This window comes from Mastacembelus armatus, chromosome 14, assembly GCF_900324485.2.
Source record: "Mastacembelus armatus chromosome 14, fMasArm1.2, whole genome shotgun sequence".
In the NCBI taxonomy this organism is placed as follows: Eukaryota; Metazoa; Chordata; class Actinopteri; order Synbranchiformes; family Mastacembelidae; genus Mastacembelus; species Mastacembelus armatus.
In genome coordinates, this window is record NC_046646.1 from 14,721,640 (window position 1) to 14,745,368 (window position 23,729).

General features: G+C 39.1%; 1 protein-coding gene across 3 annotated transcripts in view; it reads left to right on the plus strand.

Moving 5' to 3' along the window:
- Positions 1 to 10,822: 10,822 nt before the first annotated feature.
- gria4b (glutamate receptor, ionotropic, AMPA 4b) overlaps positions 10,823 to 23,729 on the plus strand; it is an 84,199-nt gene continuing 71,292 nt past the window's right edge. For 2 of the 3 annotated variants that reach the window (XM_026327955.1, XM_026327957.1), the window contains exons 1-2: positions 10,838 to 10,928; positions 16,823 to 16,981. In XM_026327955.1, the coding sequence (XP_026183740.1) occupies positions 10,838 to 10,928; positions 16,823 to 16,981 (250 nt within the window). Of the gene's footprint in view, positions 10,929 to 16,822; positions 16,982 to 23,729 lie in introns of all 3 variants that reach the window. The other variant, XM_026327956.1, reaches the window with a different exon arrangement.

The window sequence follows — 23,729 nt, forward strand, 5'->3', positions numbered from 1 at the left end:
GCTAAGAGTTCACAGCATGTTCGCATCTCTGTGATGTTCTGTATTGCCTGGAGCAAAATGCCGTGATGACAACCTGATTATGTTGGGGGACCACCAAAGTTATTATAATTCTTCATGACAGGGATCTAAATGTCTGTGCAAAATTTCATGGCATTCATCAAACAGTTGGCAAAAGATTTTATTCAGAACTCACAACAGTAAATGAATGGGATGACTGAAGTCATCAGGGTGCATCATCAGGGAACCATGTGGGAGGAAACCGGAGTGCCTGGAGTAAACCCAAGCAAGCAAACTCCACACAGCAAGAAGGTCGTGGGTTGCGAACCCAGGACCTTCTTGCTGTGTGGCAACAGTGCTGAGCCACCATGCTGCCCAGGTTAACAAAGCCATTAGGATTAAACATCTGTGCACCATGAATATCTTTACCAAATTTTATGGGAATCCATCTGATAGTGTTGAGATATTCCAAAGCACAAAGCCACTTTATTGGAGTCAAATCCCTTGTATATGAAACATACCTGGCAATAAAGATGATTCTGATTCTGATATTTCAGTCTTCACCAAAGAAATTGACTGACATTGAAATCCCTATAACAACACAGAAAAGATGGTAACAAATACATTAACTAATTTACAAAAGTTTTTATTGGTCATATTCTCTACAGCTTACAGTGACTTATACTCTGCGAGTCACACGCACAGCCAAACAGATAATAATGGTGGCTCTCATTCTTTTCAGCCCACCTTTTCCAGTCACAGAAATGGAAAGGACTATATGAAGCAGTGCAAAAATCAAAGAGTTCATAGCTATGGATTATACTCACTAATGGTAAAGACGTTCTGCACAGGGAGCAGCCAAGCGCATTACAGGGACTCCATATTTTCTATTCATGAAATGAGGGAAAGAGCGAATGAGGGGAAGAATGAAAGAGAAAAAAAGAATGGATTGAGGAAGGATTCACCACCCCATTCATGCTTCAAAGAGCCTCCAGTTGCTATAAAAAGTGAAGTTATCAGCCTTGGGTGGTGGTGGGGTGTGGATCAATGAACCAGTATATCCATGAAGAGCTGTCAAATCCTCTGTATAAGAAGTGGGAGGGTGTGACTGCGGGTTTTAGTGACAGGGGGTTACCGGGTTTCCAATTGTGCTAATCAATATGTCTCTAAGCAAGAGCTGCATTCGTAATTCAAAAGCACTTGTTCATGAGCATTTGAATTTAAATGTTGCTGTAAACTTTAATTGCTTCAGGTCATTTGCACATCAGTAGACGAGACGTGAGAAGGCAGGAATGATTCATTTCAGTAATAAAAATCCCTGACTCATTTTGTGTCATCATGGAATTGTTAAGAGTTTACACTGGCGGGGGGGGGGCATGATTGAAATGAGCAAAAGACAGGCGCTACAAATCACAGAAACTGTCATAGACTTAGGAGCATAGTAATTTGGCAGCACCCAGACTTCTGCCATATAGCTAATCTCTACTAGTACCTACCTAACTTTGCTAATTTAGGTTTTATGAAAATTTGAGCCTATAGGGGTCATAATCTGCCAATGGAGTTAATGTGAATGTTAATAAGGCTGTTATTTTTTCCTAATTACTTCACACAGGACAAAACCAAAGGATCAGCTCTGTTAAGCATTCAAACTTATTAAGCAGTTACCCAAACCATCCCGCTTTGATTGCATTTCATCATCTCATCTTTACACAAAACAATATGCCTTCACCAACTCAGCACTCTTTTTGGATTTTTGGATGTATTTTATTTTATCTAAATACCTGTTAAAAGTGAAGAAAAAATAAAAGCCCCTCCTAGAGGGTATCTTCATATCTCTGAGGTGGCGGTGCCCCTGAGCCTTTAGTAGACAAACGTGTGGGTTGGTGTGGATATAGTAGTCAAACGTGTGCAGGCTGCAGTGCTGTACAAAACAAATAACTTTTGCTGCAGCAAATGTCATGTTACATTATGGGGGCTTGGTGGCATGAAAAGGGTATTTATCATAAAATACCAGGACTGTTTCCTACTTACAGCCCAGTGAAATCCAGCCTACAGCAGCCACCATGATTACAAATAACACACAGCGGCACACAGGCATTCACACACTGCTTCACCCATTCACTCACACACATACCCATGTGTGCACTTGCCCCAATAATACACATTTACACCATCCTTGGGGTATGAAAGGGGAGTGCTGTTACAAAGGGATCCTCTTGGTCTCCACCCTAAGAGATGGCTGGAGGCTATAGGAAACTCTCAGCCTGACACTAAGGAAACATACAAGCTAATATAGATGCACTGTTCCTACTGCAGTGTAACTGTTAAATATATTTTTATTGCACTAATTGATTTTGGTTTTCAGTGTGTGGCCTTCAGGGATGAACAGGTTTAGTCTTTTGAATTCAGTGTGCCTGTGGGTACATTAGACAGGCTCAGATCAATAAGAGAATTATAGGCTCATCTTTTAGGATTACTGTATTACTCACACTTTTTCCTGCAGGACCCTCTGAACTTAACCCATCTTCATTGGCTCTGGCAGATTTTTTGTAGACGTAGCAAGGGCGGTACCTGCTCAGTTGGTATTGCAGAGGAAAAAAAAAAAAAAAACACAAGCCACAAGATTGTTTGTCTCCACTCGCTCCATTAAAATTGTTTAATCCATACCTCCGAGGGCGTGTGTCTGCATCAAACAGGGCCACTTGTGAAAAATTAAAAACCGAGTGCTTGTTCATCTTTTTTGAGAGCATAATGATATTTGGGCTTTTATTTATTTATTTATTTATTTTTTGCTGGTTACTTGGAAGAAAGTGGTCCCTTTGCAACATATTGCTTGACGAGCAGTATGCACCTGCACAGCTGATGTGAGTGGTAGGATTTTTACAGAACACGTGTTTCTGTGCAAATTTCCCATCTCCCAACCAAGCTTGTCAAGTTTCTTCCCATAGTGATGGCATCTAAGGATGGACAGACTTAAGTTAGACTTACTTAAAGAAGTGACCTTAAATGCTCACGATTACTCAGGTAATTGGTATGAGCTGATGGACAGGAAATTAAATACAAACAGTTTTAGCTGGCAGTATGGTGGCTGAGTGGTTAGCACTGTTGCCTCACAGCAAGAAGGTCCTGTTTTCGCAACCTGGCCTTTCTGTGTGGGGTTTGCATGTTCTCCCTGTGCTTGCGTGGGTTTACTCTGGGTACTCTGGTTTCCTCCACAGTCCAAAAACATGTATGTTAGGTTGATTGGTGACTCTAAAATTGCCCATGTGTGCAATTGTTTGTCTTTGTGTGTCTCTATGTGGCCCTGTGATGGACTGGTGACCTGTCCAGGGTGTACCCCTGCCTTCCACCAAAAGAGAAGTGGGATAGGCTCCAGCAGATCCCTGTGACCCTGGTTAAGGAATAAGCATGTATAGAAAATTGATGGATGGATGGACAATTTTAACTGGTTAATATTTTAAACAAAATGACAATCATTTGCTAGTTCCAGCATTTCAACAATTTGTGATGGTAAATTAAATATCTGGCTGTAGGTGGTGAACAAGAGAGCAATGCCGTTTTTAAGGCATGAAGTTGCCTCTGTGTGTAAAACCACAAGAGTTGTGCTCTTTGAGACTGAAATATCCTTGTAAAGATTCCCTTAAGGACAGGGTTATTCATTTGTCTTTATTGCCAACCTATTCAATGTGCATTGTGGGAATTACTAAATGGAATAAACAAAGCACCAATTCTCTAAAAATTGCTTCTCCACAGCTGTCTTGTTGGAAGAAAATTTAGGGGTTGAATGAAGTCATGGTGCTGTGACTAATTACAAATAGCATGTCATTGTAAGAGTTGGTGTCAGTGAAGAAAAATGCTGGGTTCATATATTATGGGAATTAATGCTTGAGTGAGTTAATCGTTAAGAAGGAAAACCTTCAAAGTGAATCCATTTTTAAAATGTTTTGAAGCCATCCTATTGACAGATCTAGTGTCAGGGTGTCCTCGGCGAACATCAACAGGCTCCGCATGCCAGTGGGTCCTTGCATGTGCATGTAAATTATGACCGATTGTCCAAGATGTTTAGTCATACTACAATTCTTACTTATTTAACTTAGCTGAGCTACTCTCCAGTCTTTCCACATACCCACTGGAAACTGCAAATGTGCCTTGCTGTGCCCTGAAGGTTTCTTCAAGTAGTCACACAAATATTTTTGTGATGAGGCCCATTCGGCTAGATTTGAGATGAATACACTGTCCCTGCACTTGACTGAAGGTCTGTCCCTGGTGACCCCAGTGCACAGGATAGTTTAGGTTAACTGTGACTCATCAGCTCATCATTTTGAATTGTTGTCACCCCTTTCAGTGGCTTGTTTCAGTTGTTGTTATGGTCATAATTATTTATGAGTTAGGGCAGTAGGCCCAAATGCGCATGCCATTGATGCATGTTATAATTAGGTGACCTCTAGCAGCCTTGTGATTATGCCAGGAGCAACAGCAACATTATTTTTCAACAGTGATTTGTAACCAGTTTTAGAAAAAACAGACAAATGCTGTTAGATCAGAAAATGCTTCTATGTATTCACCTTTATTTTGGTGTATGTTCATTTTAGGTTTTAAGTCACGCCAATGGCTTGTCAAATTTTACTTCCACCTTGCTATGTAAATGGGGTTTTCTTAGTTATAGTGCATTGCACTTTCAGGGCCACTGTACCAATCCCTTTACATAAACAACTAAATGAGATGATGTCAGAAAAATGACTTTAGAATGAGCCCAAATTGTAGGTGTCTTATTTATCCCAAGACATAAATTGTAAGTAAATTTGGTCAAAGCAATCAAAAATACTTCAAAGTGATAGAATGGAGAAGTTTTTAATGAAGGTTCCTCCAGTGGATATTTAATTTCACGCAGGGACTAATCATGACTACAGTTGTTCCTGTTCAGCTGCAGAAGACGGTTTGTGCATCACTTCATCTATTTAAGATTTCATTTAAGATAATCACTGTTTCTTGCCAATATTCCTTTCCCAAATGTGGCTTTTAGCTTGACCTATGAGGATTAGCACATTCAAAGTAATGTTTTTATTTTGCTTTCCATATTTCACCATTTTATTTATTCCTTCTACCATCTGCCTTCTCCTGAAACTCTAAAAGCTCCATCATTTTAACAGCTGTTGGATGGTTTGGCAAGTAATTTAAAGCAAACATTCATGACACCTCCTAAGAGTAACTGGTTCCCTGATTTCTTATGTCAACGTCAGGTCATAGTTTCAAAATGCCCACTGCTTTGATTTATCACCAAATTATGTAAGACCAATGTCCCCACAGGTCCCAATTGAACAGTTTGTCAATTTAGCAGAACAGTCTTGTAACATAAGATGACTCACGATGGACAGATTTTAAGAAGAGTCCAGAGTCCTTTCTTCCTGGCATCTGTATTACCTCTAACGTAACATGATCGCTGAGCAGTGTTTTGGGTGTGTAACGCTGACAGTGACTAATGTAGCCTTGAACTGTAATTATCAAGCAGAGATGAGGAGTCAGTCATAAAGGTCTGGTAAGCTGACTCTTTAAATCCTCACCCACATATATATATATTTTTTTCACTTTCAAATTTGTACTATAGCCTTCAGCCCCAACAGCGACTCAAGTGACTCCACTTTAAGCAGTTAGTCAGACTTTGTGTAGCTCCCTTAGCAACCAGAAAAAGGTTTTATACAAATGTTCACATATGCAATTATACGCCTCAAGACCTATAAACAAACTTTCATGTATAAAATCTGTGCAGTTTCCCTCCTGTAGTTTTGTTATTGAAAATGCTCAAATACATTTTTCTTTTGATGGAGTCAGGCATTACACTCTGATGTACTGTTGGTTAATAATTTAGAATTGTAGTTGCTTTGCTATTGTGTTACAAAGAGCAGAAAAAGGTTTAAAATGTTGTTTTCTAAATCTTTCTGGTAACATTCATTATCATGAAATATTCACCAGTCTAGCAGGAGCGCTCGTGTACGCTTTCCATAATGGATAATACTGTCTGCTGACCTTGCTAAGTAATAGGACACCTCATAGAAAATAAAAATACCTTTTTTGTGTGATCAGCTCATACTTATTTCACTTGTACTTTTGTTAGTATTAGTTCAAGTAGTGCTTTATACTTATACATATTTATTTTTACAGGGAACTGTGTTTGATAAAAATCAGACACTACATGACTTTAGCCAGTCTAATAAATACAAGAAAAAGACACATTTCCTTCTGCATGCATTTCCCAACATATCACACTAATGTCTGTGAATGACATAAAAAAAACGAAAAGTCCATCATCAAAAAGTTCCCCTCCCGCCTGGATTGTGGATGATTATCAAGCAGTATCTGTTTATATTTTAGAATTTATCTCTTTATATTCTTCCACTTCAAAGCTGACTTGCCCATGTACTTTATCTAGGAGCAAATGTGCATACAGGAACAGATTTATCAGAAGGTGTTTGACTAAAGCAGATGGTGTGTCAGGCTGCTGTTGGAGATGGTAGCTGCAGCCTTCCTGGAAGGCATCTCTGTCAGTCAGCTAGGAGACCTGGAGGGTTTTGACTGCCTGCTAAAATTCTTCATTCAGAGCTGGTATGAGGGGAACACCTGGCTGAAATATTCTGTCTCTACAGATTCGGCTTAGGAAAGAGGACAGGATCGGTGGGAAGTAATTTAGTACCTTTTAGCATTGACTGAGATCACAAACATTTTTAGCAAAAATCTGAAACATTTCAAGTAACAGAGCTTCAAAGTTAACCCTGTTAATTCTGCTCCTTTTAAAATTAACTTTTGGTTACCATTTGACAAGTCTCATTACATTTACTCTTGAAAAGAAGTTAAAGTTAATATTTTTTTAATATCTACTTCGGATTCATTATTAGCCCGACAGGCAGTTTTGTTGAGAAGATACTTCACAATGGAGAAGAGACATAATGACAAGGTAATTTTTATAAACCTATTTTTTCTTTTATACTTTTATAACTAGAAATTTAATTCTCATGTTCACTGAAAGGAGGGTGGATACATTTTTTTTTTTCCACTGCAGACTTGGTATTTTTCAAGAACACATATGCGCATACATACACACGCTACCTAAAGACAAATGCATGCAGGTGAAGCACAACACTGTGTGTATGGGATTTCCCAACAGCACTTGAACCACACACTCTGTCACCCCCAGTGTCAGCAGGAAAAAACTACTTCAGGCTTCCCATCTGTTTAACTCCAGAGTTATGGCAGAAATCCATCACACACACACACACACACACACACACCTCATTCATAAAGTCAGACAGATTCAGACTAGTATCCACTGGGAGCAGAGTATGAGGGGGGAACAGCAGCAATGTTGCCGAAACTCTTCTGAAGTCTGGTTATAACATGCTGTGCCATTTAAAGCCATTACACAGTCACTCTGCTGGGCATGCTCAGTTTCAAACATTAATGCCAGCAAGCATACATTGAAATGAACTGAAGTCCTAGTTCCCAAACATGGCCCAGATTAAAAAGTTCATGAACAAATGAAATTTTTGTCTGAAATCGCTCCCTTGTTCTTATTCATTCCTTCTCAGGGGACACAACAGGAGCACCACTGCCATTCGTCCCAGACCTTTGTCATAATGGAAATCTGCTTATGATAATGGAACCATCACAGTTTCATTTGGTTCAGGCAAAAAAAAAAAAAAAAAAAAAACTACCTTGTTAGGTTTAGAGATCATGGTTTGGGCTAAAGTAAATTTCGACATCACTCCTACAATAATAAACATGGGTTAAAGTCTCTTGTGGGAAAGTCCTGTCTTTTCTGATCTATCCATCCATCCGATGGATGTATTATGAGAGCTGGATATGGCACCGTCACTTAACACTTTAGCCAGTTTTTCCCAGTAGCCCCTACTGGTACTGCAGCAAAAATATCCCCCCATTGCCCCAAAAGCTTTTTCTCTACACCACAATGATAAAAGAGATATCTTTAAAACTGTTGACTCCTGGAGCTGCAACTAGGTCAATTAACACTCTGTCTTTTATGAATTTTTAATCTATACTTGTAAGTACTTTCTCAAACACACACCACACTGTAGTCTTGTCTAGAAGATATCTTGAGCAAGAGAAACTGCACCACAATAAATTGAATAATGCCACAGGAAATGTTTGATATGTCATTCTGCAAAGATCCCACTGATTTCATAACATAAGGTTGCAGCTGTGATGGTTGAGGGTTTGTCACAATGTTGTCTGTAATGGATGTGAGTTTTCGAGCCTTTCGTAGAAAGGTAGAATTACAGTTAAAAACTCTGGCTTTATGTCATATTAATGTTTTTAATCATTGTCAGTCTTTTGGGTGCAGCGTTGAGAATAATCTTGAAGAAACTTGAACCTCACTTGGGAAACAAACTGTTTCAGAGGCCATTATATCAGCTTGTGTTTTTGTTCATTTTATTTATGCGCTTTGATCAGTGCAGATCTTCAAAATCTGCACTGACAGCTTCATTATTTCTGCACATAAATCTGGCAACTAAAAAGGCAGACAGGATGTTCGGTTTAATCAACCAGGTTTCAGCCCTAAAAGGAAACCGTTTCAAGGCCTTAGTCTTTAGAAGGTTCTGTCTTTATCAACTTGAATATTACTTCTTCTTGATCATTATGTCCATGGTTTCACAGCCCGCATGGCAGTGGTAGCACCCTCTTTGTTCTCAGGAGCGAGCATAGGGAGCTCTTACAGTTGGACAAAATGCACAACATGAAAACATTTTGACTGTCTAATTTGCACTTGAGAGACTTCTTGTGGCAGGGGAGCACAAGAAAATCCCAACATTTAATATAGTGTATTACTGCCTGGAGGCATTTTCCATTCATTATCTTCCACTGATGGAGGACTGGTCAGGGATGTTTAATGGATCAGTGCTGGTCATTATATTCACTTTTGGATTTTGGTATTGCCGTGCATAAATGAAAGCAATGTTTGCATGTAGGAGCACCCAGTGCTCACAAAGGCTATGCTGAACTTTGTGTTCCTATTTGATTTGCGATTTAAAAAATATTTATGAAGCGCATATATCTTGATGTCACAGTTAATCTATTATTTTGTGTCTTCAGTATTTAGGTGTGTATTTCCCATAGTGTAGTGAACTATTCCTTTAAACAGCTATATATTTTTTTTTAATCTAAAATATAAACAAATTCCCTGAATCAACCCAGTTGTTGCTATTTTTTGTGACAGTCAGTAAAAGCATTCAGCACCATGGACAGCTCCTCACCAGTGTTAAGTTTATCCAAAATATCAGTGTGTACAAAGGTCGATTACAATATTCTCCATTTTATTATCTTGAGTGCTGGAGTGAAAAATGAATCAGTTGCAATAAAACAGACTTTTCTAATTTAATCATGAACTAACTGTTATGCAATCACTTCCATTAGTTTGTCATGAACTGACTTTGAGGTTCTTGTTCATCTTATTGTACATCCTCAGATGGGAAAAGAAACAATTTTCCGTGATTTGCTCATGATCTTTAAGTGCTACAAAGGCAAATATTCTTAAATATATGCAAATGCTCTATGATCCACAGTCCAGAAGTGATTTCCCTAACAGTCATTGGAGGGCTGTTGTTTTTGCTGCCCTGGTGCACAGTAAGAGAATCTTTGCACTCTCTAGCAGCAAAGATTTATTCATTTAAGATAAAAGTGAAAAATATGTGAACCTACACTTTAAGAACCTTTGCATGGGTGGGAATCACAGTAGGTTTCTTGGACACAACATCTAGTGGCGATTAGAGGAACTGCAGCTGAACCTTCGCCTTCAGTTTTACGCCTGATGGTTGACACGTTGATGTTTTAACCATTATATCATGGTCACTGAAGATTCTGATGCAGGGACATTTCAGCTGTTTTATGGCAATAAAAACTATGTGCTGCTGAGGTCCAAATATAGGTTTAGAGATCTCTGCACTCAAAACTTTTTTTATGTGTGAATCTAAAAATCAGGGCATTTTCCTTTATTCGTTTATTGATGAAGTGGTTCCTTTATGTGTACGCGCATGGAACATAATGTCACAGGGCGTTTTGCCATTGTAGTGAAAATAAATGAGGCTCAACAACCCAGTGTGAAGCCAAGTAACGTCTGGTAAAATAAAATAAAAGAAGCAAAGTTAAACTAAACAAACCCCAAAGCCTGATTTGAACTTGTTCGGTATAATCCTGTTAACAGGTGCAGTTTGTGCGTTTTAATTCGCACCTTAAACTCTTTTTGCAGAATGATTTGAGCATGAGAGGACATTTATCCGTTTAAAAAAAAACACCTATCTGTGATCATGTGTCACACTGGGTAAAAAAAATCTGTGAACCATCAGTCACCACATATTCGTATTTTCGTATGAGTGGATGTGGAAGTTTGGGCGTTAAATGAGCAGCGGGGACTTTTTCCTGCGCTCGGTGCTGAGAGGACGGACTGACGCCACTCCTGCCTGCCCCGGTCGGTCGGGTAAAAAGGCGCATGTGTGTTCTTGCCGTGATGTGAGTTGAGCCGCATCCAGACTCACTGGCCGCCGCTGGCTGATGCCCCCCCACCCCCCTTCATCTTGGTGGTGTTGTGCGCAAAATCTCCAGCGACGGACGGACGCAGTTTGACGGTACAAACGAGTGGCACTGCGGGGGGATATCCAAAAAAAAAAAAAAAAAAAAAAAAATGCCATCCAAAGCAGACATGGATATTTAACGGGCACATTCTTTTTCTTTTTTAATCTTTGTGGGGTGTTTTTTACCCTGTGATGTTGCTTTTGCCCCGTGGGTGTTAATTAAACCTGCTCGATGTCTCTCATCAGTTTATAACCGAAACAAAATGAGGATTTCTTCTCGCGACTGGCTTCTGTTGATGGTCTCTGGCTTTTGGGGACTGACAATGGGCGCTTTCCCAAGCAGCGTTCAGATCGGTAAGTGTGAGCCTAAACGTTCATTTGAACCACAAAATAAGCCATGTGATTGCATGTGTGGACGTCCTGTCCTGCCATTTAACACCTCAGCGCTACTCAAACTGGGTATTCTTTTTCTTCTGCAGTTTTTTCATCTTTCTTCTCTGAAATATCACATGCAGACAGGATTCTTTTCTCCGTTTTAACACACACCTAGTGCGTTTTGTATCTGCAGGCTAGAGTGTGTATTCCAGCGCACTCCGCCACTGCAGCAGATCAGAGCAGCAAAGTCTGTACGTGTGTGTGTGTGTGTGTGTGTATTCCCTATGCAGGCTGCCTGTGCAATGAATGTTGTTAACACTCTCACAGACCCCGATCCTGACTCTGCAATAAACCTCTGCCACAGTCCAATCTTTACAGCTTCGCCGTTTCCCCTTTTTTTCCCAGGTGCGCCTTTTCAAAACATGTCCATATTTCTATTTAACAACTTCAGAGTGTCTGTCATGGGAAGGAATAAAGGCGATGGGTTCATGGTTTTCATTCCCCTGAATTGATTGACTTGGAGGATTTTAAAGCAGTAAATGAAAAGAAGGGCAAAGTGTAACATCCAGCTGTTGATGATCACCCATCCCTGTGCCCCCACCCCATTAAAAATTCCAGTTATCATTCAGATGAAAAAGGTAAACTCACAAATGACTTGTTCATTTTTAGTCTGGCGTTGTTTAAACTTTATTAATTGAATTAAACATTTGCCCAGGCTGACTTTTTGTTGGTTGTGTATCCTCCACTGCACCTCCTGCTTGTAGCAGAGTCAAGGCACATCAGAACCAGCCAGGCTGATGAAAAATGGCAGGCTGTTCAAATGATTCTCCTTGTCCTTTTATATCAGTGTGGTGCTCAATGCCCAGCCCCTCCAGGGAGGTCAGAGGTCAGGGTCTGTTACAGAACTGCACCTCTGGAACTGAGGACACTTGAGCTGAGTGGGGGTTTAAAGCTGTGGAAGTGCTGTGCCATCCCAGACATTCAAGTCATATTTTGTTGTTTTTTTGGGGCAAACACTTTTTGGGAGCATTTTTGCTGATAGAACTTGTCTGTTATTTCAGTCACAATTTCATATTTCAAATGATGTTACTTCTCAATGTTGCTGTCAGTGATAGAAAACGTTGATGTACTAAGTATATCTATTATTGTGTGTGTGTGTGTGTGTGTGTGTGTGTGTATGTTCTATCTCAGCCCTGTAAGTGATCTGTGGCAGTGTACAAATCCACACTCTGCTAGTGTTTCCTCACCCATCACACTTCATTTAACACTTACATGGGGTTTATCAGCCACCCCTGAGCTTCATCAGCTTTTAGAGAAGGTTGACATCTATCCAGTCAACTCTTGTCTTATTTGATACATACAGATGTATGTATTACAGTCCAGCTTAAAAAAAAACAAACCAATAAAAGCAGAAATATTCCTTATCATTAAAATGATCTGCCTTCTCTTTTATACCAAATCACACCACTGTTAAAGCAGATCAGGATTTTCAAAATGATTTCAAACAACTTTTAAAGTTTTTTTTTTTTTTTTTTTTTAAGAGTTCTGAAAGCATTTTATATGGTCTGTAGTGAGGGGTCCCAAAGGTCTTGTCACTTCTGAAGAGGATACTAACAGCATCTCAGCAGCCTGACTCAGTCGGTGGGTGTAAACTCTCCTAAGGCTGTGCCTCTTCAGAGGTCATTCACTAAGGTTAAACTAGTGTTGATACATTCTTAGACCAATTGAGACCAGTTACATCACTATGCATTCAGAAGACATTCATAGCTGATATTAACACTCAACCTATATCTGGATATGTTGTCAAGATAAAGAATAACACATGCTAATGCAGCTGTAAGTGGAAGTAGAACTACAACTGGTTATCATCTTTAATATGACTGGATATAAAATTGCTTCAAATGATCCAAAATTTCTATTAGATGTATTTTTTACTGTTGCATTGGAGAAGGTGTGGCTGTCTGATAGAAGTCAGGGAAAACCTTGTGTAATGAAATTTGGCTACATGAAACACAAGTTCATCCGCACAACATCATCCAGAAGAAAACAGAGTATACAGTGGGTATGGAAAGTATTCAGACCCCTTTAAATTTTTCACTCTTTGTGTCATTGCAGCCATTTGCCAAAATCAAAAAAGTTCATTTTATTTCTCATTAATGTACACTCAGCACCCCATCTTGACAGAAAAAACCAGAAATGTAGAAATTTTTGCAAATTTATTACAACAGAAAAACTGAAATATCACATGGTCATAAGTATTCAGACCCTTTGCAGTGACACTCATATTTAACTCACATGCTGTCCATTTCTTCTGATCCTCCTTGAGATGGTTCTGCGCCTTCATTGGAGTCTAGCTGTGTTTAATTAAACTGATTGGACTTGATTAGGAAAGGCACACACCTGTCTATATAAGACCTTACAGCTCACAGTGCATGTCAGAGCAAATGAGAATCATGAGGTCGAAGGAACTGCCCAAGGAGCTCAGAGACAGAATTGTGGCAAGGCACAGATCTGGCCAAGGTTACAAAAGAATTTCTGCAGCACTCAAGGTTCCTAAGAGCACAGTGGCCTCCATAATCCTCAAATGGAAAAAGTTTGGGACGACCAGAACTCTTCCTAGACCTGGCTGTCCAGCCAAACTGAGCAATCGTGGGAGAACAGCCTTGGTGAGAGAGGTAAAGAAGAACCCAAAGATCACTGTGGCTGAGCTCCAGAGATACAGTAGGGAGATGGGAGAAAGTTTCACACAGTCAACTATCACTGCAGCCCTCCACCAGTTGGGGCTTTATGGCAGAGGGGCCTGACGGAAGCCTCTCCTCAGTGCAAGACACATGAAAGCCCGCATAGAGTTTGCCAAAAGACACATGAAGGACTCCTAGACTATGAGAAATAAGATTCTCTGGTCTGATGAGACCAAGAACTGAACGTTTTGGCGTTAATTCTAAGCGGTGTGTGTGGAGAAAACCAGGCACTGCTCATCACCTGCCCAATACAATCCCTACAGTGAAACATGGTGGTGGGAGCATCATGTTGTGGGGGTGTTTTTCAGCTGCAGGGACAGGACGACTGGTTGCAATTGAAGGAAAGATGAATGTGGCCAAGTACAGAGATATCCTGGAAGAAAACCTCTTCCAGAGTGCTCAGGACCTCAGACTGGGCCGAAGGTTCACCTTTCAACAGGACAATGACCCTAAGCACACAGCTAAAATAACAAAGGAGTGGCTTTGGAACAACTCTGTGACCGTTCTTGACTGGCCCAGCCAGAGCCCTGACCTAAACCCAATTGAGCATCTCTGGAGAAACCTGAAAATGGCTGTCCACCAACTTTCACCATCCAACCTGACAGAACTGGAGAGGATCTGCAAGGAAGAATGGCAGAGGATCCCCAAATCCAGGTGTGAAAAACTTGTTGCATCATTCCCAAGAAGACTCATGGCTGTACAAGCTCAAAAGGGTGCTTCTACTCAATACTGAGCACAGGGTCTGAATACTTATGACCATGTGATATTTCAGTTTTTCTTTTTTAATAAATTTGCAAAAATTTCTACATTTCTGTTTTTTTCTGTCAAGATGGGGTGCTGAGTGTACATTAATGAGAAATAAAATGAACTTTTTTCATTTTGGAAAATGGCTGCAATGACACAAAGAGTGAAAAATTTAAAGGGGTCTGAATACTTTCCGTACCCACTGTATATATTCTTAGTGGGACTGCTGGCAACAAACTTTTATCCACGCAATTATGATAAGCTAAATGGTGCTTGCAAAGCTAGTCAGGTGCTATTAGCAATCTGCCTTTGTACTATAGCTGTTCAGAAATATATCTTCACCCCCCACACAAAGACATTTGGGTGTTATTAGCTTTTTTGTTATTTGTATGTATATACTGTATGTTTCAGGGTGTTAGTTTCATTTTCCAGCTATTTGCCCCCTTGGTAGGTGCAGAGGCTAATGCTAATGTTTCCTAATTAATATAGTTAACACATTGAGGGATGTAGTCAGCAGCTAACTCAATGCTAATGCAGTGCTGGCACTGTAATTGATTGAGATGTGGTGACATTTAGCTTTGTATGTAAAGATCAAGTATATTATATCAAAGTTAGGTAATGTCAGGCCAACTTGCTTGCCATTAAACATACTTTAGGTTAAGAGTGGTAATTTTGAGTTTGACTGTAGTTGCAGTTCAAATGTGTAACTGTGTTCCTGTTCAGACATTAGCGCTTTTGGCTTCTGAGTGTCATGAGATTCTCTTCTCTCATCTTGCAAAGAGAAAAAACCTCTACCCCTGTTTTGTGGAAGCTCAGTCATCAAAGGTGATTATTTCAGTGTTATGGTAAGACAATTAGCTGGTGTGGCCATGTCCTTTTGTAGCCATACTATAAGAATTTAGATACACTGTACATTACCAGATGTGAGTACAGAGGCCTGCAATTAAAAGCTATCATTCAGATATGTTTTGTCAGGTGGAAATGGGGTCAAAAATGAACAAGTTCACTGGAGCCATATGAGTTCGCATTAGTCCCTGCGATTTGGGTCAAGGCCTGTATCTTTTTGTTATCACCAGTGACAATAGGTTTTCAAGCTTGAAATGTTTAATGGTTGTTTCTAATGAGTGGTGGCAAAAATGCACAAATTGTTCACACCTTTTTTTTAATTTGGGAAATCAGGAATTTACATCTCCCGTGAGCATTATAGCGTCAATAAGCAAGTCAATAAGACATGAAACACTCACGCCAAAATTAAATAAAGATGAAAACAGCTCTTTTGCTTTATTTTTACTGGAGCCATGGGAAAGATTTACATGACTGGGCTTTATAAAAGAGTAAAATATTCTAAAGTTTACCTTTAAAGAGGTCAGCCATAAAAGAACACACTGGCATTTTGCTTTAAATGACATTTAAACAGCCTCATCCCAAGAAATGTAGCCGTAAGTTAAGATTTTGAAATGTGAAACATAATGCTTCTAAGCGAAAACACCACTGACATTTACACAAACATGAACAGCTTAGTGAAGATCTTTGTATATGAACGAGGCTGAAAAGAAAAAAAAAAAAACCAGCAAATCATGCATGTATGGTTGATACCAGAGGTGATCCTGTGTAAAAATGTCAAGGTAGAGAATGATATGATGATGCACTATTGCTGCTTGCTTAATTTTTGAAACAGAGGTGATTTATGTGTTAAACAGACTGTGCCCTGTTGTATGCACACCACAAAGGCTAGTGGTGCCTAAAGAGCTATGACTTGATATATTGTAACATTAAGGCTGACTTGTCAGCAATAGGATATTGGCAAAGTGATTTACCAGACCAATATTGGCTTTTTTATTACATTTCATATACTGTCCAGTCAGTTGTGTCCACCTCTAATATGATAGAGGCCCCTATGTGGCCACAGCTACTAAAACAGTCTATTAAACTTTTGGTGACTGCTTTAAACAACCCATATTGAGGTTGTCCTTACAGAACAGCATTAGTTATTTGTTCACATGTGTAATACAGACCATGCTTGCTTGACAACTTCATTTCTTTTATTAAACACAACTCTGGTCCTTTTGTAACTAGTCTGAAGATCTGAGTGTATCTCAGAGCCTTTTGTGGTATACAGTAAAACTGGCTCATTATACCCAATGGGCATTCTACCCTTTGGGGTCAATTAATATGGGTACTCTATCATAAGTTTATGAGTATGTGTAATTCATAGAAATATTTCAGTACCTCTGTCTGCAACAAAGTCCTTTACTTTTCAATAAGGTATTGTTTACATTAGGCACCTTTGGACCACTTCTAGGAACTACCCCACTGAGGAACATGCTGGATTTTCTTCTGGTGTTGTTTTTTCCTCATTTGTTCTGTGTTTTTCTTCCCTGTGTTCAGGTGGTCTCTTCATCAGAAACACTGATCAGGAGTACACTGCCTTTCGTTTGGCAATCTTCCTGCACAACACCAGCCCAAATGCGTCAGAAGCCCCATTCAACCTGGTGCCTCATGTGGACAACATAGAGACGGCCAACAGCTTTGCTGTCACTAACGCCTGTAAGTCAGCCGCATTTCCTCATGTTGAGTTACTGCTTGTTTGTTGTTTTGTTAAATAAGAAAATAAGTCTTCAAAGTGTGTGATTCAAGCAAATATCCATCTAGTATAATAACAGAGCTCCTAATTGGTATCATCAGTAATAACAGCAGTTATGTATACATATCAAGTTAATGCAAGTCTTCATATTGCTGTGACTGAGAATGCTTCAAAATCAGTAAATTAAAAATATGTTCTTTAATATTATTATTAATATTTAGGTTGTGTGTTTCCCTTCTGCTAAAACGGTGTGTGCAAATGTGTACTGTACGTGTGAGGCTGCATCAATGTAATATATGTGTGTGTGTGTCATGGTGTGGCAGTACAGCTGTGTCTGTAACTGTCTGCTGGTTCACATCTGATCCGAGCAAAGCTGCACACGCTGAAGGGGACAGCAGCTGTACACACGCAAACAAAAATAACACACACTGCCATGGTTAGATCTCCTAATAGTAATAGTCAGTGATTTTTATTGAGGATCCCTAGGGAAACCTCGTTCCTTCTTTCTCACTATTTGACTGAGTGAGTGTCTGTGCAGTGGGTGGGGGTTCCCGCAAAGACCATAAAACACTGCAGCCTGATGTCTTCTGCTATCTTTGGTGTGATCTGCTGGTAGAAAAATCAATGGCTAAATTAAGCAGAGAAAGCAGTGCTGTTGTGTTTTTTTGGTAATCGGAGGGGATGTAGTTGTGTGTTTGATATTCTCTCATTTTCTGATTTGTGGAATCAAATCATTTTCTAGGAGAATGAGTGTTTTGAAAAGTCTATTTTTAGTAAGCATTTGGAGGTTAGTGGCAATATGTCCCTCTAAATTTTCCCTTAACCTTCAAATTACACCAATGGTTTTAGCAAATTAGCACTAATAAAAAATGCTGAATTAGACGTTAGTGGCACCTGCTTGCAGTGTACCCATGGACGTGCACATTATCATTACTCTCAGACAAGTTCTGTTTTAAATAGCATCCTTTTTCTAAGGAGATTCATGGGATTTTATACACAATGTGCACTGGAAAATATAAATCATACTGAACCTAGAAAGATGTATATTGTCTCGGTATCTTCAGATTTGACTGAGTTATGGCTCCAAGGAGTACATATTTTTTACGCATCAGTCCATTTCTCAACACAGTATGTTTACTTCAAGTCTCTACCAGTGTCACCTCCTGTTCTATCTCCCTCACAGTTTGAAAATCTCTGAATTACACTGACAACACTGCAATTCACCTGGTTGTAGCACTTTATTCAGGTTGTATTACATTAATTTAAGTGACATCACATGGACAGTTTTTGCTGCATCATCATTGCCAAAATATATGTATGAGTTATTTTGTGAAATATTATATGTCGATTTCCCTGGTGGGATCATTGGAAACCTTGAAACCAAGGTAATGCAAGCTTTTGGATCAAATGCATTTATAGCTAAAACTAATCTGTAAGGTTTTCTCTATTAATGAGTTCTTAAGATGGATTTACAGTATATGAAGCTGCTATATGAAGTTGTAGTGATCCCTTTTGTGAAAGACAGTAGTAGGCCAAAACAGAAAAGTAGGTAATGAGCATAAATATTTTGATTAGAATATACCATGAGCAATAGCAACATGATTTTGCTACATATTCAAAGTAGAGTATGGGAAATATCATCCATACTAATGTGGTCTTAGTTTCAAAATAGTTTTGATGTTTTAAAAAAAACTTATAAATAAACATAATGATCCAGATCTAAACTACTGCAAAGTGTTTGCGTATGTTCATGAACTACTTAAAAATGAATAAACAACAAGAACAACAACAATAATACTAATGATATGCATAAGAATAGGTTCTCCAACACAGTAAAAGACAAGGACTGTAGCACAGTGATGTCCTTGTTTAAAGGTGCAGTGTGTATGATTTAGTGGCATCTAGAGGAGGCTGTAGAAACATGGAACAACATGGCAACCTCTGGAAATGGGGGTCTGATCTCTATGTATATATTAAAGGTTCATTCTAAGATTAAGAATATGCAATTCTTATTTTCAGCGGTTACAAACTAATGGAAACATAATTATGAAAACTATTCTATTTCTGTTAATATAACCCTCTAAATCTTTTACACTGCATCTTTCTGCTTTTGCTTGAATGTTACTTGCAAGGTTAAACCATCCTTGAAACAGGCATTGTGTCACTTGGTCAATACAGACACTGAAATAGCATGGAGAGCCTGGAAATGGCTCTAAGAAGAACACTCAATGATTGGTGCAATAAGATGAGAGCAGAAGTTCTTGCCTGTAGTAGAGGCAAGAATGGGCATAAACTGTATATTTCTACCAACTGAGGATTTTCACCTCTCGTCTAATGGCTGCACCATCACAGGAAGTGAGTCTGCAGCCTATTGATTTGCCAAGTCAAATCAGAGCAGAATTACATGAGCCAATCAAAGTCTCTGATAGCTCGGAGCCAGTGGGGAATCTGCGATCGAACCCCTGTTTTACATTTCCCAGTGTCTTTATGCTCCTTTTCCTCCTCAGTCCCTGTCTCACTCCATTATTAAAGGCCCTGACATAATGGTTATGAATCGGCAGTGTTACCATGTGACGTTTAAGAGCATAGCATACATTTGGGAAAGGGATGGGAGAGACAAAGCCAATTTGTGAGGAGAGATTAGGCCATTCAGCTCAGCGAGCTGGTGTCAAGAAGTCTGATGGAGCTAATTGGTGGGAGGATGAGGACAAATGATGTTGTATATCCCCATTTTTGTTGATAATCATTTTGTGGACCCAAAACCCTCTGATAAATTCTGCTCCCTTAGTTTGATCAACAGTACAGTATCATTATTATCCACAGTGGGGCTACTAGGGTGAAAATGCATCTTGTTGGTAATATCACAACTTTCGAAGACCTTGTTCTTAGTAGTTTAGAGCAGAAATTTAATACATCAATATCAAGTTAACTGCAACACCTCGGTATAATTTCCACTTAGAAATGACAATGGTCAAGATATTTGTTTGTCTTTGTGTTGCAACCATGCTCAGTTCTCTAGAGGGAAACTGCTTCTGTCAGCTATGAACTTTTGAAGATAGTTTGTCTTTCACAAAAAATATTCAAAGATGTATAAAAGCATTAGCACTTAGCACTTTTAATTATAACACAATCATTTGAATGATTGAATGAATATTCTGTTTTACTATCTATATGTGATTATATCCTCTTTCAAATGCAGCACTGCCACAGAACTAAATTGTTTTTCAAAAACTGTTAAAAACACACCAGTGAGCAGCACTGTTGCTCTGGGTGGCATGTTTTATTATGATGAACATTGATATTGTAGTTTATTTTGAGTCCCACATACACCATCCTGCTGCTGTGAGTGCTCACTAGAGCTCCAAATATATACAGTATGTATGACTGAAAATAGTTCTCATAAATGCACATTTTACTCCCCATCTAAATAAGGTGTGCTTAAAACTAGAGGTCTTAGCTATTTTTGGGAAATTACTAAACCTTTTTTATTTGCAAATGCAGCGATGTATATGGGGACTTTTTTTTCATCATCTTTAAGAGGAACTCAGAGACATAATACTCTTGATTTGTCTCAATCCGTCCATTTGGCCTTTTATTTAATTTGAGTGTGCAAACTATGTCTGATGTACATGTTATTAGACTGTGAAACCTTAAAGGGAAGTACAGCGTCTTACTGCTGTGTCTTGGCTTTTTGAATGAGGTCATTTGATTAAAACATTGACACATTTTTTTACAGACTGTCCTGGAGGAACATCACATGTGTGGAGTCAAATGTTTACCCTGTGACAGCTACAAATGCTGCAGCAGCAGTTACGTTAGATTTCAGTGAGACTACCACCCAGGTCTAGTTGTTTTTTGTTTTGTTTTTTTTTTTTTGGAAACTGGTTTGAATACAAAAATTTCCTCTTTCTCATGTGTGTGGAATCACTGGCAAAGTAAACTGCCAGTCTGCCAAATAGACTTCTGGGTTTACTGTGATACAGAGACATCATGATGATTTCGTGGACCTCTGTCTCAGTCTAGGTGTTGTTGCTGCTGATGTGCTGCAGTTCAGAACAGTCACTGAACTCTGTTAGAGTCTGGGAGTCCTTGAACTTAAATGACTTCTCAAACATAGTTCCCTCAAACATGAAGATATCTATACAACAAGGGAGTTATCAACGTCACCAGGGAAAGGTCTTTGAAGAAAACCGAGGCAGTGTAACCGCTGAACTAGTGTGTTGCTGAAGAGCTTGGGATATCCCATCTATCTTTAGTACAATACAACAGTAACACTTAAGAAAAAAACATCTCTGAGGAGGTTTTACCTCAAACAATAATTCGCAAGATAATTCTCTAAGCTCAGATTCTCCACATCGAACTTGAATGAAAATGAGGCGTGTACGTGAAGGAAATACCTGAAAGACGTTTTCATACTGACTGCAGCAAAAATCCACTCATTGGATTTTACAGTTCATTTTTTCATGACTGGTGAAAAGCATCAAACCGAACTACGACATCACACATAAACATTCACATAATTTATGTCCACATGTTTTTCAGACGACAACTGTAACCAAAAATAAAGCTGTACTGGGTTCTATTAAAGGCATGCAGAATAACACTTCAGTTGCCCTTCATCAATGGGTCAGGAGTAGGTGGAGTTTTGAGTTTTTCATTAAATCTTTTCATGAAAATTGAAAACCTGACTGGTTTTGTCCTCACTGGGTCTTCTTCAGGAAGGAACACGTGACTTTCTTTTTAAAAATAACACATTACTCAGGTAGTTGTTGATATCTGGGAACTTAGGGACACTGTTAGAAATAGGTTTAGCAAGCCAACACACGACATCCACACACAACATGAGTGGTTAGGTGAAGGAGGGAAACCAGCCCCAGTTTAGCCAAATGTGTTTAGAAGAGAAGATAAAGGTGAAAGGTAAAACGATTTGCTAAACTGTCTGATGTAAACAACTATCACAGTTTTCAGACTCGCATATTAGTTTATTTTTGACATAACACATTGACTTTTGTTGGGCACAGTTTTCCTGTGTAATAAAGATAACTTGTTTTTTTTTGTTTTTGTTTTTTTTTTTTTTTTTTTTGCTTTAGAAGAGGTGCATGAACTGGAGGAAAGCTGAGAGTGAATAGGCAGTTGGAAATAGGTTATTGAATGAATTAACCTCTGAATGATGGCTAAAGTGTTTTGTAGAGCTGTATTGGCACATAGTTTGGGTGTAAATGAGTATTAGAGCTCCTTGCCTTCATTATAAACTGCAAATTATATGAAGATTTAGATAGGCTAAACCACTATCATGCAGAAGATAAAAATGAAAATCAATATGCTTCTGAGCAGCTGCAGATTTCTCAGCGGTGCGTGTTACCTTTTCATCTGCAGTTCATTCATCTAGCTGATATTTGTGTGGGTTTCACAGTAACCTCTTAACCAAGCAGCCAAACAAAGGTTTTCAAAGGAGCGTGGGGGTGGAAGGGGTTAATTTGACCTCCTACATGCTGCCCTTGCATTTGCCTTCATTGAAACGGTGACATCTTAATCTGCATTGAGTCATTTATATTCAGCATGGTGCTCTGACTCACTCCAGATCCAGATAGTGAGCAGCCTGTTCTCCTATAAGCACTCATGCTGTATAGAAGACTACATTTTCTCTGCTGCTCACATGAACACATGCCTTCCTTGTCTGCCCTTGAGTATGAAAGCACTCTCTCATTTGTGTTTTTTTTACGCGTGTCTGTGGGCATGCACACAAATAATCTGGCTGTGCAGCATGTTAGCCCTATTTAAGTCTATTATCTCTCCCTCCATGGGCTTCATTCAGAGGGGCTCTTCTGCGCCGTAATGCTGCCCTTTAAATGGCTGCTTGTGCCCCTCATTTGCCTGAGGATACTTCTGAAGCATGGATGAAAATCTACAAGCCTTTTGGCAATATATATTTGTATGTCTATAATGGCTGGTGTTAGAACAAAAAGGATAGAAAAAGAAAGTGGGGGGAAGGGCTGCTAATGAGAGATTAATGTGGTGAAGCAGGGAGGAAGATGGAGGATGGAGTAGCGAGGACAAGTGGGGGTAAAAGGAAAAGGAGGTGATGGGGGTGATTTTTACAGAATGGATTCATTAGCTTGGAAAAAGGTATAATGTAAGCATGATAATTAAGTAACTCTGCTCTTGTAGATCAGAGCCTGAGCTATTTTTGTCTTTACATGTTAAAATATGCTTCTTCTTCTTTCAGCTGTATTAGCATTTATAACCTGTCCCTGAAATGTGTGACGGTACAACATTAGTCATACATTGCTAATTTTAGTCAAGACACTTTGAGAAAAAAAAAAAAGTGCCCTCTGCATCACCATTTGTGTGGTGGGCAAAATGCAAGGACAACCAGAGAAAGAGTTGACTCTGCAGTCAGACAAACAGCACCCACCTCTACAATCACATAATGATATACTGTAAATATAAGGACTTATTTTAGTATATATTTTTGTAAATAATTAGTTTCAGTTGACACCACATGCAAACATAATGTGATGGAAAGGTAAAGTCAGTCAAACAATGGAGAGATGGAGTTTTGAAAAGTTTACACAGAGCAAAACTATTGGTACTGAAGCTGCTTTTATTTCATATCTCACGAGATTGTTTTTTTTTTTTTTGGCCGTATCTGTGCGTAGGGTATGTTTTATTTCTTATTATTGTCAGAAAGAATGGGTCTTTTTTCTGTTT